Source organism: Actinia tenebrosa, unplaced genomic scaffold, assembly GCF_029948245.1.
Source record: "Actinia tenebrosa isolate PJP-AT-01 unplaced genomic scaffold, QUT_ActTen_1.0 PGA_scaffold4__44_contigs__length_22323623, whole genome shotgun sequence".
Taxonomy (NCBI): domain Eukaryota; kingdom Metazoa; phylum Cnidaria; class Anthozoa; order Actiniaria; family Actiniidae; genus Actinia; species Actinia tenebrosa.
Window position 1 is genome coordinate 20,660,208 of NW_028292581.1, and position 13,582 is coordinate 20,673,789.

General features: G+C 38.4%; 1 protein-coding gene and 1 pseudogene across 2 annotated transcripts; one reads left to right on the forward strand and one right to left on the reverse strand.

Annotated features, from left to right (window-relative positions):
* Nucleotides 1–653: 653 nt before the first annotated feature.
* Nucleotides 654–9,325, reverse strand: LOC116287571 (putative RNA polymerase II nuclear localization protein SLC7A6OS). Its single transcript, XM_031694262.2, has 12 exons — nucleotides 9,190–9,325; nucleotides 8,924–9,019; nucleotides 8,741–8,808; nucleotides 8,500–8,598; nucleotides 8,314–8,381; nucleotides 7,283–7,429; nucleotides 6,488–6,600; nucleotides 5,959–6,043; nucleotides 5,755–5,846; nucleotides 5,019–5,132; nucleotides 4,081–4,183; nucleotides 654–1,735 (listed from the first exon to the last, which is right to left on the reverse strand). The coding sequence occupies exons 1-12, from the start codon at nucleotides 9,299–9,301 to the stop codon at nucleotides 1,681–1,683; spliced, it is 1,152 nt and encodes a 383-aa protein (XP_031550122.1). The 5' UTR covers nucleotides 9,302–9,325; the 3' UTR covers nucleotides 654–1,680.
* Nucleotides 9,326–9,460: 135 nt separating this feature from the next.
* On the forward strand, nucleotides 9,461–12,371 carry LOC116287502 (ectonucleotide pyrophosphatase/phosphodiesterase family member 5 pseudogene; annotated as a pseudogene). The gene is made up of 2 exons (XR_016121160.1): nucleotides 9,461–9,530; nucleotides 10,947–12,371. The product of XR_016121160.1 is annotated as an ectonucleotide pyrophosphatase/phosphodiesterase family member 5 pseudogene (transcript).
* The last annotated feature ends 1,211 nt before the right edge of the window (nucleotides 12,372–13,582 follow it).

Consider the following 13,582-nt stretch of genomic DNA (forward strand, 5'->3'; position numbering starts at 1 on the left):
TTAAGTACTGAGACGGGACGGGATCGGGATTACAAGGACATAACTGCGCACACATCTAAAATTACTTCACCCGTCTTCCGACAAGTAGGTCAATTTTTGCATCGGTCCCCGTTTCTTGGAGCATGCGTAATCATCATTTTCATGTTCAACAACTGTCTTTCCTAACGCGAGAAAAGAAACAACGGTACCGACTTTGCGTACTAATCTAACACTTTTATTTCAAGTGTGGACCAGCTTCAATAAGACAATAGAATAGGAACTTTAATTGACTTATATTTCGACTTATAATATTTCTGTTTCGTCGTAAAAGCAAACATTATGTACTTATTGACTGAGTGGGAGGGCTGTAAATATTCGGCTCGAGGTGATGCCGTACGGACCGAGCGCAGCCAGGTCCGTACAAATGACCGAGAGCCAAATATTTTCCCGTACGGCCCGACCTAACTCAGTCAATAAGCATTTTATCATATGACCCTCACGAAAAGAAAAATAATAAGAGAAAAGAAAGAAAATACGGTCGCAGGTTTCGAGCATGGCCGTAAGGATTCGTACGGCCCTGCTCGCTCAAAGCCGTACGGCCCTGCTCACGCCATTTTCCCGAAGGTTTTTTTGTGCGCCCGGGCAGACACGGGTCATATGATAAATACAACTACGAGACTACAAAATACCTTTATTTTACTCGCCAGAACATTTATCAGGATTACATCATTTGATAGCAGAGAAAGATTTGCATGCAATGATAGTTCACTAGATTTTACCATAGTGCACTGATGTTTATAGATATACAACATTAAAACAAGTCGAATAACAATGAGCATGAGAAGTCATTTCAAAGCCTCCAATATCGGACTGGACGGGATTTCAAGTCCAAGCAACTAATTGCTTGGACTTGAAATCCCGTCCAGTACTCATTGTCGGCTTTGAAATATTACTTCCTGCATTGCTTTAAAGCGCTTAGATTTCTTAGCTCTGCCATTGTTGCATAGCTGCCATCAACTTTGACCTAATAACACAAGACAATATGTTATGGACGAATCTTTTTTAAGTTGTTATTCATTGATTATTTTTTGTTTAAAGACTTGCCAATGCGACAAGGCCATGCAGCGCCAACTCGACCCAGGTTTTCCTTTAAAATAATAACACTTTTTCTCTCTTTCATCTTTCCTTTTTATGATTGCAAATTGGTCTGCAAACCTAAAAAACCAGTTTGTGTCTAGATTTTGCGACGTGCTATACATCGAAATTGACAGCAACAAAAATACATGTTATAACAAAATTCTTTTTATTATTTACAAAATTCTTTTTTATCTACGCTATGATAATAATTATCATTTATTATTTTTTCTTTTTTCTTTTTTTACGCAATCAACAAGTCTAACGTACCCCCTCTTAATACTTTATAAAAACTGCGTCATTTTCCTATTTTTAGCTCATCATTAATTTTGTATTTTAGGATTTTGACCCGTGGTTTAAGTCATATTTACAAAGATAGTTCTCTGCGTAGAGATGTTCGTAGGATTTTTTAATATAGGAAATACAAAATATTCTTCCGTTTGCGACCCAAAACTAATCTTGAGCTTGCTAGACTCGTCTGATTATTCAAGCAAATTAATTAGCTTGAGGTTATCATTATTTTAACGATGACATTCTGTTATTATCACAGATGATCAACTTGTTTTCTTAAAATCCTTCCGACTCGAAATCATCGCTTAGATTTTCTTGATAAGCCTCTTTCCTGTTGATACAAATATATTTATTATATTAATAACAAGTAATAATATCCATTGCTGTATTTTTCAATATTAATACAGGAAAACTTTGCATGTTTTTTTGGAGGCTGACGTTTGTATGCGTAAAATGAATGGCACAAAATAATTACTCTTGTCTAAGGGATTTCAAGTGGAAATAGTGCAGATAGCAACGGTCAAAGTTCAGCTGAATTATATTGAACTTGTTTTTGCAAACTTTATAAATATAGAATGCCACACAATGCAAACTAATATAGTCAGTTTTTTTTAAAGTTGAAGTTGTTCATGAATTATCATAATATTTTTCCACTGAAAAATGTTGTACTGTGTGATTTGGTTTTTCATGGCGAAACAAGACAGTATTCGAATACAGCTACTTCAGAAAAGGTTTATGATTACCAAGCTTGAAATGTATAATATTCATAAATAGATCATTAATGTCAACACAGAAAAAAAAATTACCGGAAAACGTGCAGACAAAGTTTGGAACAAATCCCTATCGTTGTGAACCTTTCACTGCCGTGCTATGCGTTACGTACCCTGCGTCCTATGACGTTCCGTGCCGTGCCATGCGTTACGTACCGTGCGTCCTATGACGGACGGAGAAAACTGACCTAAACAATTATCGCCCAATCTCGGTCATCCCCACTGCTTCAAAGATATTTGAGAAGATCGTTTATGATCAACTATACGATTATTTGAATGAAAACCAGTTATTGACGGAATGCCAGTCAGGCTTTCGCTCCCTGCACAGCACTGTCACCGCGTTGCTCGAAGCAACGAACGAATGGTCAGTTAATATAGACAAGGGACTACTTAACGGAGTAATCTTCATAGACCTCCAAAAAGCCTTCGACACCATAGATCATGAAATTCTTTTGTCCAAACTATCGAATTATGGTGTAGATGAAGGCTCACTCAAGTGGTTCCGTTCTTATTTACTGACGAGGTCTCAGCTGTGCAGTGTTAACGGAAGTCTGTCTGAGCCTTGTACTGTGAGCTGCGGTGTACCACAAGGCAGTAATTTAGGCCCACTTTTATTTCTCCTGTATATTAATGACTTACCAAATTGTTTGGCGCAAGCCATAACAAGAATGTTTGCTGATGATACCAGCATCAGCGTTCATGGTAAAAATGTAGGAGACTTGGAACCAAGCATCAACACTGAACTCACTAATATACATCAGTGGTTGTTAGCAAATAAGCTAAGCTTGAATGTAGCGAAAACGGAATTTATGATTATTGGGTCCCGCCAAAAGTTCACAGCGCAATGCGATTCCACTATTAATATTGCGATTAATGGAGCTAGCGTTAAACAAGTTGATCACACCAAATCTTTGGGTGTCACTATCGATAAAAACCTTAATTGGTCAGAACATGTTAACAACATTTCGAAGAAAATCTCTTCAAGTATAGGGGCTCTAAAACGTGTTCGCCCATTTATTTCGACCGATAGTGCCATCCAAATCTACGAAGCCTTAATTCTACCCAAACTGGACTATTGTAGTGCAGTTTGGGATGGATTAAGTGATAAACTATGTGTTCAACTACAAAAGCGTCAAAATCGAGCGGCTAGAGTTATCACAAGATCTAACTATGACATAAGATCTAGCCATCTCCTTGACCAATTAAACTGGGATACACTTGCAGTTCGTCGTAAAAAACAAAAAGCCCTACTAATGTTTAAGACGATGCAGGGACGTACACCAGTTTACTTACAAAACCTTTTCTCCGACTACCATACTAAATACAACCTTCGAAATCATGATCATAAACTGTCAATACCTAAGCCACACACTGAATATCTAAAACGATCATTCAGCTATAGTGGGGCAAAATTGTGGAATGACCTACCGTTAAGTATAAAAGAGGTCAAGTCAGTACGAAAATTTAAAACGGAAATTGATAGTTTGTACAGTAAGAAAAGTTGTAACTAAGGGCTCCACGGCAAACATGTAAAACAGTAACTAGCTTTTTAATCGTAAATCTTTACTTTTAAATATTTTTAGGCAATTGACTGATGTTTTTACCGTGGCAAAATAAAGAAGCTTGCTTGCTTCCTTCCTTCCTTCCTTCCTTCCTTCCTTCCGTGCCGTGCCATGCGTTACGTACCGTGCGTCCTATGACGTTCCGTGCCGTGCTATGCGTTACGTACCCTGCGTCCTATGACGTGCCGTGCCGTGCCATGGGTATTGTACCGTGCTATGCCATGCGTTCCGTACCCTGCGTCACATGGCGTCGCGTGCCGTGCTATGCCGTACTGTGCGTCCTGTGCCATGATATGATTTTTTTGCGCGCTGTATTTTTTCAGAAGTAAGTATATGTGACGTACCTTGAGGATAGTGTGCAAGGTTCACCATAATAATCCAGTTCATCGTCATCACTTGATAAGTCCTCGCCAAATGCTTGCTTGTGATACTTTGTTGGATCATCATCTGAATGTACAGGTTATAGTTAGTAAGTATGGGTACTAATACCGGCTTACAGCTATATATTATTGTATGAGCAAAGGATTTCTAGACCCCACTTAGGCCTTGGGGCCAAGACAATGAAGAACTTCTACACCTAAAAAAGATTCACCCCTCCTTCCTCAAGAGAAGTGGAATATAGGTTTTGCACCATCACGTGCTCAGCCCATAATCCAGCTTGGACTGCCTGTGGTTAGATGGCAGGACAATAAAATCCCTTTGCTCTTTGGATTTGGATTCTTTTTCATGTAAAACGATTGTATTGCTCCTGCCATCTAAGGCCCCGTCCACAAGTATCCGGAAATTTTGGTATCCGCAAATTATTTTTTGCGGATACGAAAATGTTTGCGTCCACACGCAGCGTATTCGAATCGTTTTCACCGTCCACACGTATCCGTTTTCGTAAAATGTGCGGATACGGATACAAAAATTTGCGGACACGTGTGGACGCAACCCGTATCCGCAAAAAAAATTTGCGGATACAAAAATTTGCGGATACGTGTGGACGGGGCCTAACATGGCTTCATCCTCGGAACCCAGGGGTAAAGTTCTGTCGCTCGTTTTTCGCTCCCAGAATAATTACCCCTATTTTTTTCTGGGAGCGAGGAAGGAATGACAGAATTTTACCCATGAGTTCCCGAGAATAACATAGCGTACTACGTTTCTGTTAACCTGTTTTGGAAATTAATAAGCCTGTGAACAAATATCGTGCCTGACTTGGGATAGTTTTCATTTTTTTTTGATCGATTTGCTTGGTGTTGATCCCAACCTCCATAGAATAAAACAGACTGGCTATATTTACCCATATCGAAACCAAAGTCTTCATCTAAACATTGTCTTGTCTTTGTTTTTGAATCCTCATCATCTGATGACCACAGTCCTTCATCGGGGTAATCGTTACGCCAATTGTTCTCATCTGACAGGTATTAAGCATAAAACCATTATTATCACTTATCTAATGTATTAGGGGGCGAAACCCTCTCGTTTATAACTATTGCTTTTGTTACGTTTCTTTTCTATCTCTTCCTCCAAAAGATAAATTAATTTAATACTGCATGTACAATCATGATAATAAATAAACATATAAACTATAAGTAAACTAATAAAGAACAATAACAACAAATAGACAAGACTAGAAGCAAAATGTAAGGACTAGAAAGGACCATAGGAACCATACATGCTACTTTGCCCAGAAATATTACTTACATACATTTATACAAAAACTCTTCTACATTCCCTTGTCTTTCCCTCCTCTTCTCCTTCTGCTGCCATCTCTTCTTTCTTCATCATTTTCCCTAACCTTCCTCACCTCATTCTTTCTATTTCTGTTATTTTTGTGTTCTATTTCTTTCTTCCATTTTCTCTTCCTATTCTTTCCTCTCTCATTCTCTTCTTCATCTTCTCCTTTTCTCCATATTCCTTTTTCCCTTCCCATTTTCTTTCCTTTCCTTTCCCTTTCTCCTGTTCTTCCCTTCCTTTCTCTAGGCCACTCCTCCAGACTGTCACCTGTTTTGTTGTCTAAAGGTGTTGTTTCTTACCATTAGAATCATCTTCATCATCAAACATTTCCTCAAACTCTCGGTCAATTGTCTCCAGAAACAAATCATTGTTCACACCTGTTATTTCAAGTCTCAAGCAAACAAACCAAAAGCATAAGTATTTAAATCAAAATCACAGCCCAAAAACTCGTTAAAACTTTATTGTCACCCCCCCCCCCCCCCCCCCCCCCCCCAAATACTTACATATCTCCCAGATCATTCTGGCTGCTTGGTGCATAGTAAAAGTCATATACATAGCCTTTCTCTGCTATGTTAACAGGCCTGCTTCCTGAGAGTCAAATGATCAAAACTTCAGTCCATTTTGTATTATTGTACAGACACTCAAACCATCAACAGAAGGTTTTTTAAGATATTTTTTAATCATCCAATCAGAAACCATATTCTTACTGAGGCTTCAACATTTTTTCACATGAATCCAGAGTCTCCTGTATTTTTGTTGCCAAAAAAGTCGTTTGTGATTGTATGGCACCTAAAAATGCTTGATTCCTTTGTTCCTACAGACAGCCGTGATTTTCAAAAAAAACTTACTTGAAGTGCTCATGGTTTGAGTTTCCACACTGTAATTGCTTCACAAAAGAATGAGAACTACAAACAAGTGGAAAATAGTCTTTCTCTCCCTTGGCTATCTCTCTAACCTCACCAGTTGATATTTAATAAAGTTTCTATTTTTATGATATTTAGTTTGGAAAATTAAAAGTGTAGTTTACCGTACCTTCAGAAACAGCAAGTTTCTCTCTAATCATCTTCACAGAATTGCAAAGGATGACATTTGTATCTTCTGGTTCGCTTGGTTTTGATGATGTTGTAGAGGCAGAGGCCTGTCCACTAATGTTTTAAAAACATACATAATAATTTAAAACACTGTTCAAGTAATACAAACATTATTCTTGAATTTTGTATAAATCAGCCATCAATATCACTTTTGTGTGTGAAAGAAGAATGCACATGATGTACATGTCCAGAATAAAATTGTTTTGAAGTTCCTCAAAAGCAGAAAAACAACATCAAGAGCTATAGAATAAGTACTGTAAGTGTAAAGAAACTTTGCATAACATCCAGCAATCAAACTTTCATATTTTTGAAGGAATTTGATGAACGAAAGCTAAGCCCCTAAAACAGGGACATATATTATCAATGGCATTGTGTTTTTATTATAATGTATATTGTGTTTTATGAAATATTTGAAATATGTGATGCATCCTGAATGGCTGGCTCCCATGTTTATGTCAGAGGACAGAGGCAGGCCCCCACAATATAATTCAAAAATATTTCATAAAAGCAATATAAAATGGCTGCTTTTGTCTCTGTACTGTGACATATAAAACACTCTTGGAGCTGTAGAGCACTCGAAATGCAAGATAAACACTCAGGTATGCTTCATGTTCCTAAGCTTGCTTTTTCTTTAAACACATCACATCCCAAACCTAGAAATGTTTTGCATATAAACTCAATAAAAAAGCAAAGTAATCTTTCTATCATTCTGTATTCCAGTGTCCGTAGTCATCACCTTTTTTTATTTTCTTCATCTCTGATGACATCATAAACTTTGAATAATCTTCTGACTTCGTCATCAGCAGAATCAGCAGAATCATCTGATGATGTCCTCTTCAATTCTGATACTTCTGGTTTTTTGTTTGCATTTGAATCTTTGTTACTAGAAATTAAAAATAATTCAATAAATATTTTCACTCGTTCTTAAGCTTATCAAAGTTATTTATTTCTGCAACCTAACCTACTCCAGACATTTGGAGTCATCTGGGGTTTTGGCTAGGTACTGCCAATCAAATTTACCACAGGACGAGTGCATTCTGATCGCAAGCAATAAATATTACTGCAACTCAACCCTGGGGGGAGAGGGGGGTACTACCACCCCAACTTGGGTATGGGTGTGCCGCCAGGACCTCAAAACCCTGACCCTATACCAGACCTAAAATTTTGTTTTTACATAGTACCCTACCCCAGATTAAAACTAAGAGTTGAACACCCTATCCCATACTAAACCCGGTTTGTCAATAGATTGCAATTTTTACTAAGTAAACATTTTTATTGTTTTTGTGCGGTCAGAAAGCGTAGCCTATTCACCAGACAAAAACAACCAAATAGTTAACCCTATCCCAGACTAAAATGACCAAATCGTTAACCCTATCCCAGACTAAAATGACCAAATCGTTAACCCTATCCCAGACTAAAATGATACCCTACCCCAGACCCAAAAGCCGAAAAACCATACCCTTTAAGGTGGCACATGCCCGTATAGCAAATATAGGGGAGTACCCCCCCCCCCCCCCCGCCCCTGGGAACTCAACAGCCATTTTCCAATGGGAAAACATTTATTGCCTGAAAAAGGAATGCACTAGGCCCATTGTAAATTTGATTAGCAGTAGCCAAAAAAAAAAATGGCATTGATCTAAGTTTCATACTGCAGGGTACTACTATAGCTTCTCCACCACTCATCTGAAACTCATCAGTGCATTATATTTGCCCTTCACTATAGAATATGTTGACTAAGAAAATCGTAAATACAAGTACTGTACATACCTAGACGTTGGTTCATTGTCGTAACGATTATTGCTTAAGATTTTAAACCTGGCATCACTATGTGATTCCTAGACAAATATACAGCAAAGCATTTAAGAAAAAGGATAAATATGAGAAAAAATGAATGAACGTATGAATGAACAAATGGATGAATGAACCAAGAGATATATTGCAGTCAGATCATACTTTTTTTGCTTCTCTCTGCTTTTTCTGTAACTGTTCTGTTATTCCTTTGGCACCTTTCTTGGGATTCCCATGACTTATTGGTTTTGTTTTGATATTTTTCTGAAATGAAAGTTTAGGAAGAATACATGCGTTAGCCAATTTACGCAAGTTTCTTTTCGTTAAATATATTAGGTAAGCTAATAAACCTTCTATTCATTTAAATATAACATTGAAATATTGTGGCAGTTTATACAGAACCTACCAGAATATCTTTACTTTTGGTGCTATCGTCTTCGTTGCACGTCCCAAGAAATCGAAATAACTGGTCAACTAACAGAAATAGCGATGCATTATTATCGTGCATTAGACAAAATATACATTTGGTAGTTAGGGCGTAATGATAATAAATTGCATGTGCACATGAAAATGAAAGTAAAACTTATACCTTTGACGTTTCCACTTTTGTCGGTAGTTTTCGATTTGTCCTCTGGTTCTTCGTCTGTTAGATGAGCTTTCTTTGCAGGAATAACATGAGAAACAACTACAGATACACAAATAAAGTATCTATATGAGTAGCAGATCGATCAAGGATAATTCATACACAAGCTTTTGGAGCTTCTTGATTCAATGAAAACCAAATGTAAGAATATGAGGCCACAGTTAAGCTATTTTATTTAATATCAATCTAAGGATGCAGTAGAAAAGTTGTACCTAATGCTTCAACAGGATCGTCAGTTCTTTTTCTTTTTACACGTAAAACAACTCCTCGTTGATCTCGATCTGCACATTCTATTGACGCAGCCATGTTGTTCTCCTCCAACATTAACACAGGAAGCCCAACTCTTCCACCACAGGGCTCCCAACACGGTCTTCTTGTTAATGTTTTCAATTTTAAGATAAGTCGACCTGTTATCCACCAGTGCCGGAAAACGTACTTGTTTAATTGAGTAAACTCCCTGAACAGTTGGTCTTAATAAACATACTGGTAATAATGGGTCGATAAAGCGCAGCTATAGGAAGCTAGGAAGACCATTACAAGAAATTACTGACAAGTAAGGTTGGCTCAGTTGTAAGGGATTGTCTGCCCCGTTCAACAGCCTATTCCTGTTGGAAGCATATAGCGTAAAAATTAGTAATCACTACCCACGTAAGTAATTACGGCCTTTTATAGCCGTGCGTGGCAGTCCGTTCCACGACTGAACATAATAAAGCGTATCGAGACGCATGTACTTCGTCCCGTTTAACAGTTCGCATTGGGAGAGTTCACCCTCGTTAAATAAAGAATTTATTTTATTAGAGTGTAAGCTAAGTAATGGTCAGTAATGGATAGAATACTGATTCGTTACGTTAATCGTTCTTATAACACCAATCTGCTTGTAAATCCAACATACAAATAAGATGTTTAAGATGTTACGAATCACATCACCATTTTTTTACCGACCATTTTTTCGGGTGTTTTATTAAATGATTGCAAACAATTAGTCGTTTATAACTGGTGTGCTCTCAGATTTCAATTGTTATCTCAAATATGTAACCTTCTAAACACGGCTGATTGGTTTTTAGCAGCAACGTTAAATGTTACTTCACACTGTTATATAAGATAATCAAGCGATAAACAGAGACCCAGCTAAGGGACCTATAGTTTATCAGCACTCTAGCTAAACACCATCATTTTACTATGTAAGAAAAACATACTTTATCTTGCGGGACCCATGACTAATTTATTTGATTGATTAAAGATTTTATTTGACGAGGGTGACAGTAATTTTGTTAATTGATTAACTTGTAGCCCTATATTTCGTAGGGCACAGCCGACATCTTTCTTATGGTAAGACGTCAATTGCTCACTGATCTAGCTTTTAAACTTAACGGCTATTTTAAAAGAATATGAATATTCGCATGAAATAATGTAACACTGTCTCAAAATATATGATATTTATTCCTTTCTATCACGAGTGAGGATCTTTTGTTAAAAACGACCATTCAAATGATGAATATGAGAGATAAGTATGATGAGCCAAAACAGTACAACTGGCATTCCACGAGCTGGTTCAGTGTCATTATCGAATCTTTGTTAAGTTACAAACACTCTATCAAGAGATACCGGCTTACTCTCTGCTGGTGCTCCTTTGAAACTTATGGCAGCCTAAGTGGTATCAATTCAAATCAAAGGTCTGGAACTCTAAAAGATACGACGAACGGCCCCGCCCTTTTCCAATCGGTGCAAACACCCCCACCCCCTTTGCCCATCCAGGAAGTATCATTTGACAATGAATGATATTCTACGTTTTCATTTTGTCTCAAAATAGCCGCTAGCCCTATTAGTGTCGTCACTCAATGCTCACTAGCTTCCCCTAAGTAACGCTACTTGAGAGATTGAGCATTGCGTGACGACACTAATAGCGGCTGCGTATAATATATATATATGCTACCAATACGTTCAATAATCTATCTTATTGTGATTTCAGAGTGATTTAGCGGAGGATCGATTGCCGCTGGGGTGCACGATGATAAACCAGAATTATCTTAGACTATGGTTACCGCTGGTCATTGGTAGTTTACTGCAGGCTCTCTTGGCTGCCTTGGATCAAGTCCAAGCACCCGTACTAAATACCACCACCATTCTTATATCTTTTGATGGATTTCGATGGGATTATATGTCCAAAACAGACACACCAAACTTTGATTTTCTTGTTCGTACTGGCGTCAAAGCTCCCTTCATCAACCCTGTCTTTCCAACAGAGACACTCCCTAACCATTACTCCATGGTAACCGGTTTGTATCCCGAAAGTCACGGGATTCTCTCGGGATATTATACTTACGATCCCGTGTGGAATTCATCGTTTTCAATGAACACAACCGACACTCGTTGGTGGAATGATGGAGAACCTGTTTGGATAACAAACGAAAAACAGGGACACAAAAGCGGAGTTTGTTTTTTCCCTGGCTATGATGTTAAAATTAGAGATTACCTCCCATTATATACAACCAAGAACATGGGCTTTGACAAGCCATTTTATCATCCTATAAACAGTATGTCTTTCGAAGCCGAGGTTGACTTGGTGGTAAACTGGATGCAAAGTCAAGATCCTCCTTCTTTTATCGCCATGTATTTCAACGAACCGGACGAAACATCGCATGAATTTGGACCAGGCTCGACTGATGTGAAAGAAAGTATCCGAAGATGTGATAATATAACAGGATATTTAATAAGGCGTCTAAAAGAGCACAATCTTTTTGATACGACCAATTTAGTTTTAACATCAGACCATGGACACGCTTCGTACAATACCACATTCTTTCTAAACTTTGATAATTACATTACACAAGATTACTACACTAGAAGTGGACTGACGACCATCCAGATCTGGCCCAAACAAGATAGTCAACTAGAATATGTATATGAATGCTTCAAAAAAATGCAAAACGAAACACATTTAATAACTGTATTTAAAACCAAAGAAATGCCTGAAAGATTCCACTTCAAAAACAACAGACGAGCACCTCCCATTATTGCCATTATGAATGAACATTGGGTGGGAAATAATACCGGATTTTGGAAATATTGGCTTAAACATAATAAGACAGATGATATCCACGGTGATCATTGCTATAATCCTGAACTGCTGTCGATGAAGCCATTCTTTGTCGCAAAAGGACCAAGCTTTAAAGAGGGTTATACATGTGAACCCTTCAATACAGTTGATATATATCCACTGCTTTGTCGCATCTTGAATATCACCCCAGCACCTAACAATGGATCCTTTGACAGAGTGAAGGAGTTGTTAAAAGATACTTTTGCAACTTCTAAGTTGAGTGCAGTGGTCTAGCTGTTTTCAGTACTCCCACTAGACAACAAGATTCGTGTGAAGTAGTCATGAAATACAACCTAATGGACTGGTCATAAAGTATGGGGGGGGGGGGGGGGGGGGGGGGGCAAAATCAGAATAGAATCAGTGTTTTTCTATCTTGGCCCATCATAAAATGATGCTGAAAATGAGATGACCCAACCCCAGTTTAGAAGCAAAATTGCAGATGACCCAAGCCTGAAAAAAAATCTAAATCCCAAAAGAATTTTCTTGGTTGCACACGTCATTGTAACATTGACTGCTTTGGCTTCTTCTTTCTCTGTCATCGTTTTCCTCACTATCAGTAATTCCTATTTCATGAGTAACAATGTCAGTTTCTTCATCGCTATCCAAATCTTCAGTATCCTTATTAATGTCCTCATATGAAATATCATCATCTTCAGTGTCCTCGCGTGAAGTACCATCTTCTTCATGCTCTTCCTCTGTTGTACTTGCAGGGGCGGCGGAAGCTGAAAAATTTTGGGGGGGCACTCCAATATTTCACGGTACCTTGAAATGACCCCCCCCCCCCCCCCCCCTCCCTGTTTAGCTTGATTACAAACGTGTATGTGTGATATTTCAATCAGTAACATTTTGCGCGCGTTAAACCACTTGCAATTGTGCTGAGAGTAGTATAGGGAATGGGGGTTCTAGCGCAGTGACCACACGAGGATTTCCCGTTTAAAGTCACTAACCCGTGTTTGCGTAGCCCTCATTCCCTATGAGACCCCCAGGATTACCCGTGGGGGTAACAGCGCACTCGAAATATGTTAGTTTACGCCAGGATTACCCGTGAGGGTAACAGCGCACTCGAAATATGTTACTTTACGCCAGGATTACCCGTATAGGGAATGGGGGTTCCAGCGCAATCTCAACACGGGCAAGATCCGTATCAAAAATCCACCTACGGACGACCCCCACTCCAAGTGTGGTTGAGGACAACAGCGCACTTAAATATGTTAGTCTATATATGGAGTGCGAAGAATGTAAGAGAACTTTTAAGAAAGAAGCGGATTTGAAAAAGCATTTGAAAATGAAGACGAAGTGTATGAGCAGTTATGATTGTGGATGTGGTAAGAAGTTTGAGACTAAGGTTAAATTGTTTTGGCATTGTCAGGACTGTGAGTATGACTACGACGACCTAAAAAGTGCTTGGTATTAGGTATAAAATATTTCCTATTATATAGATGGAATCCCAAAGCAACTTCAGCACGGTGACAATACCCGGTAACGGTGAGATTGACGTTAGACAGTTT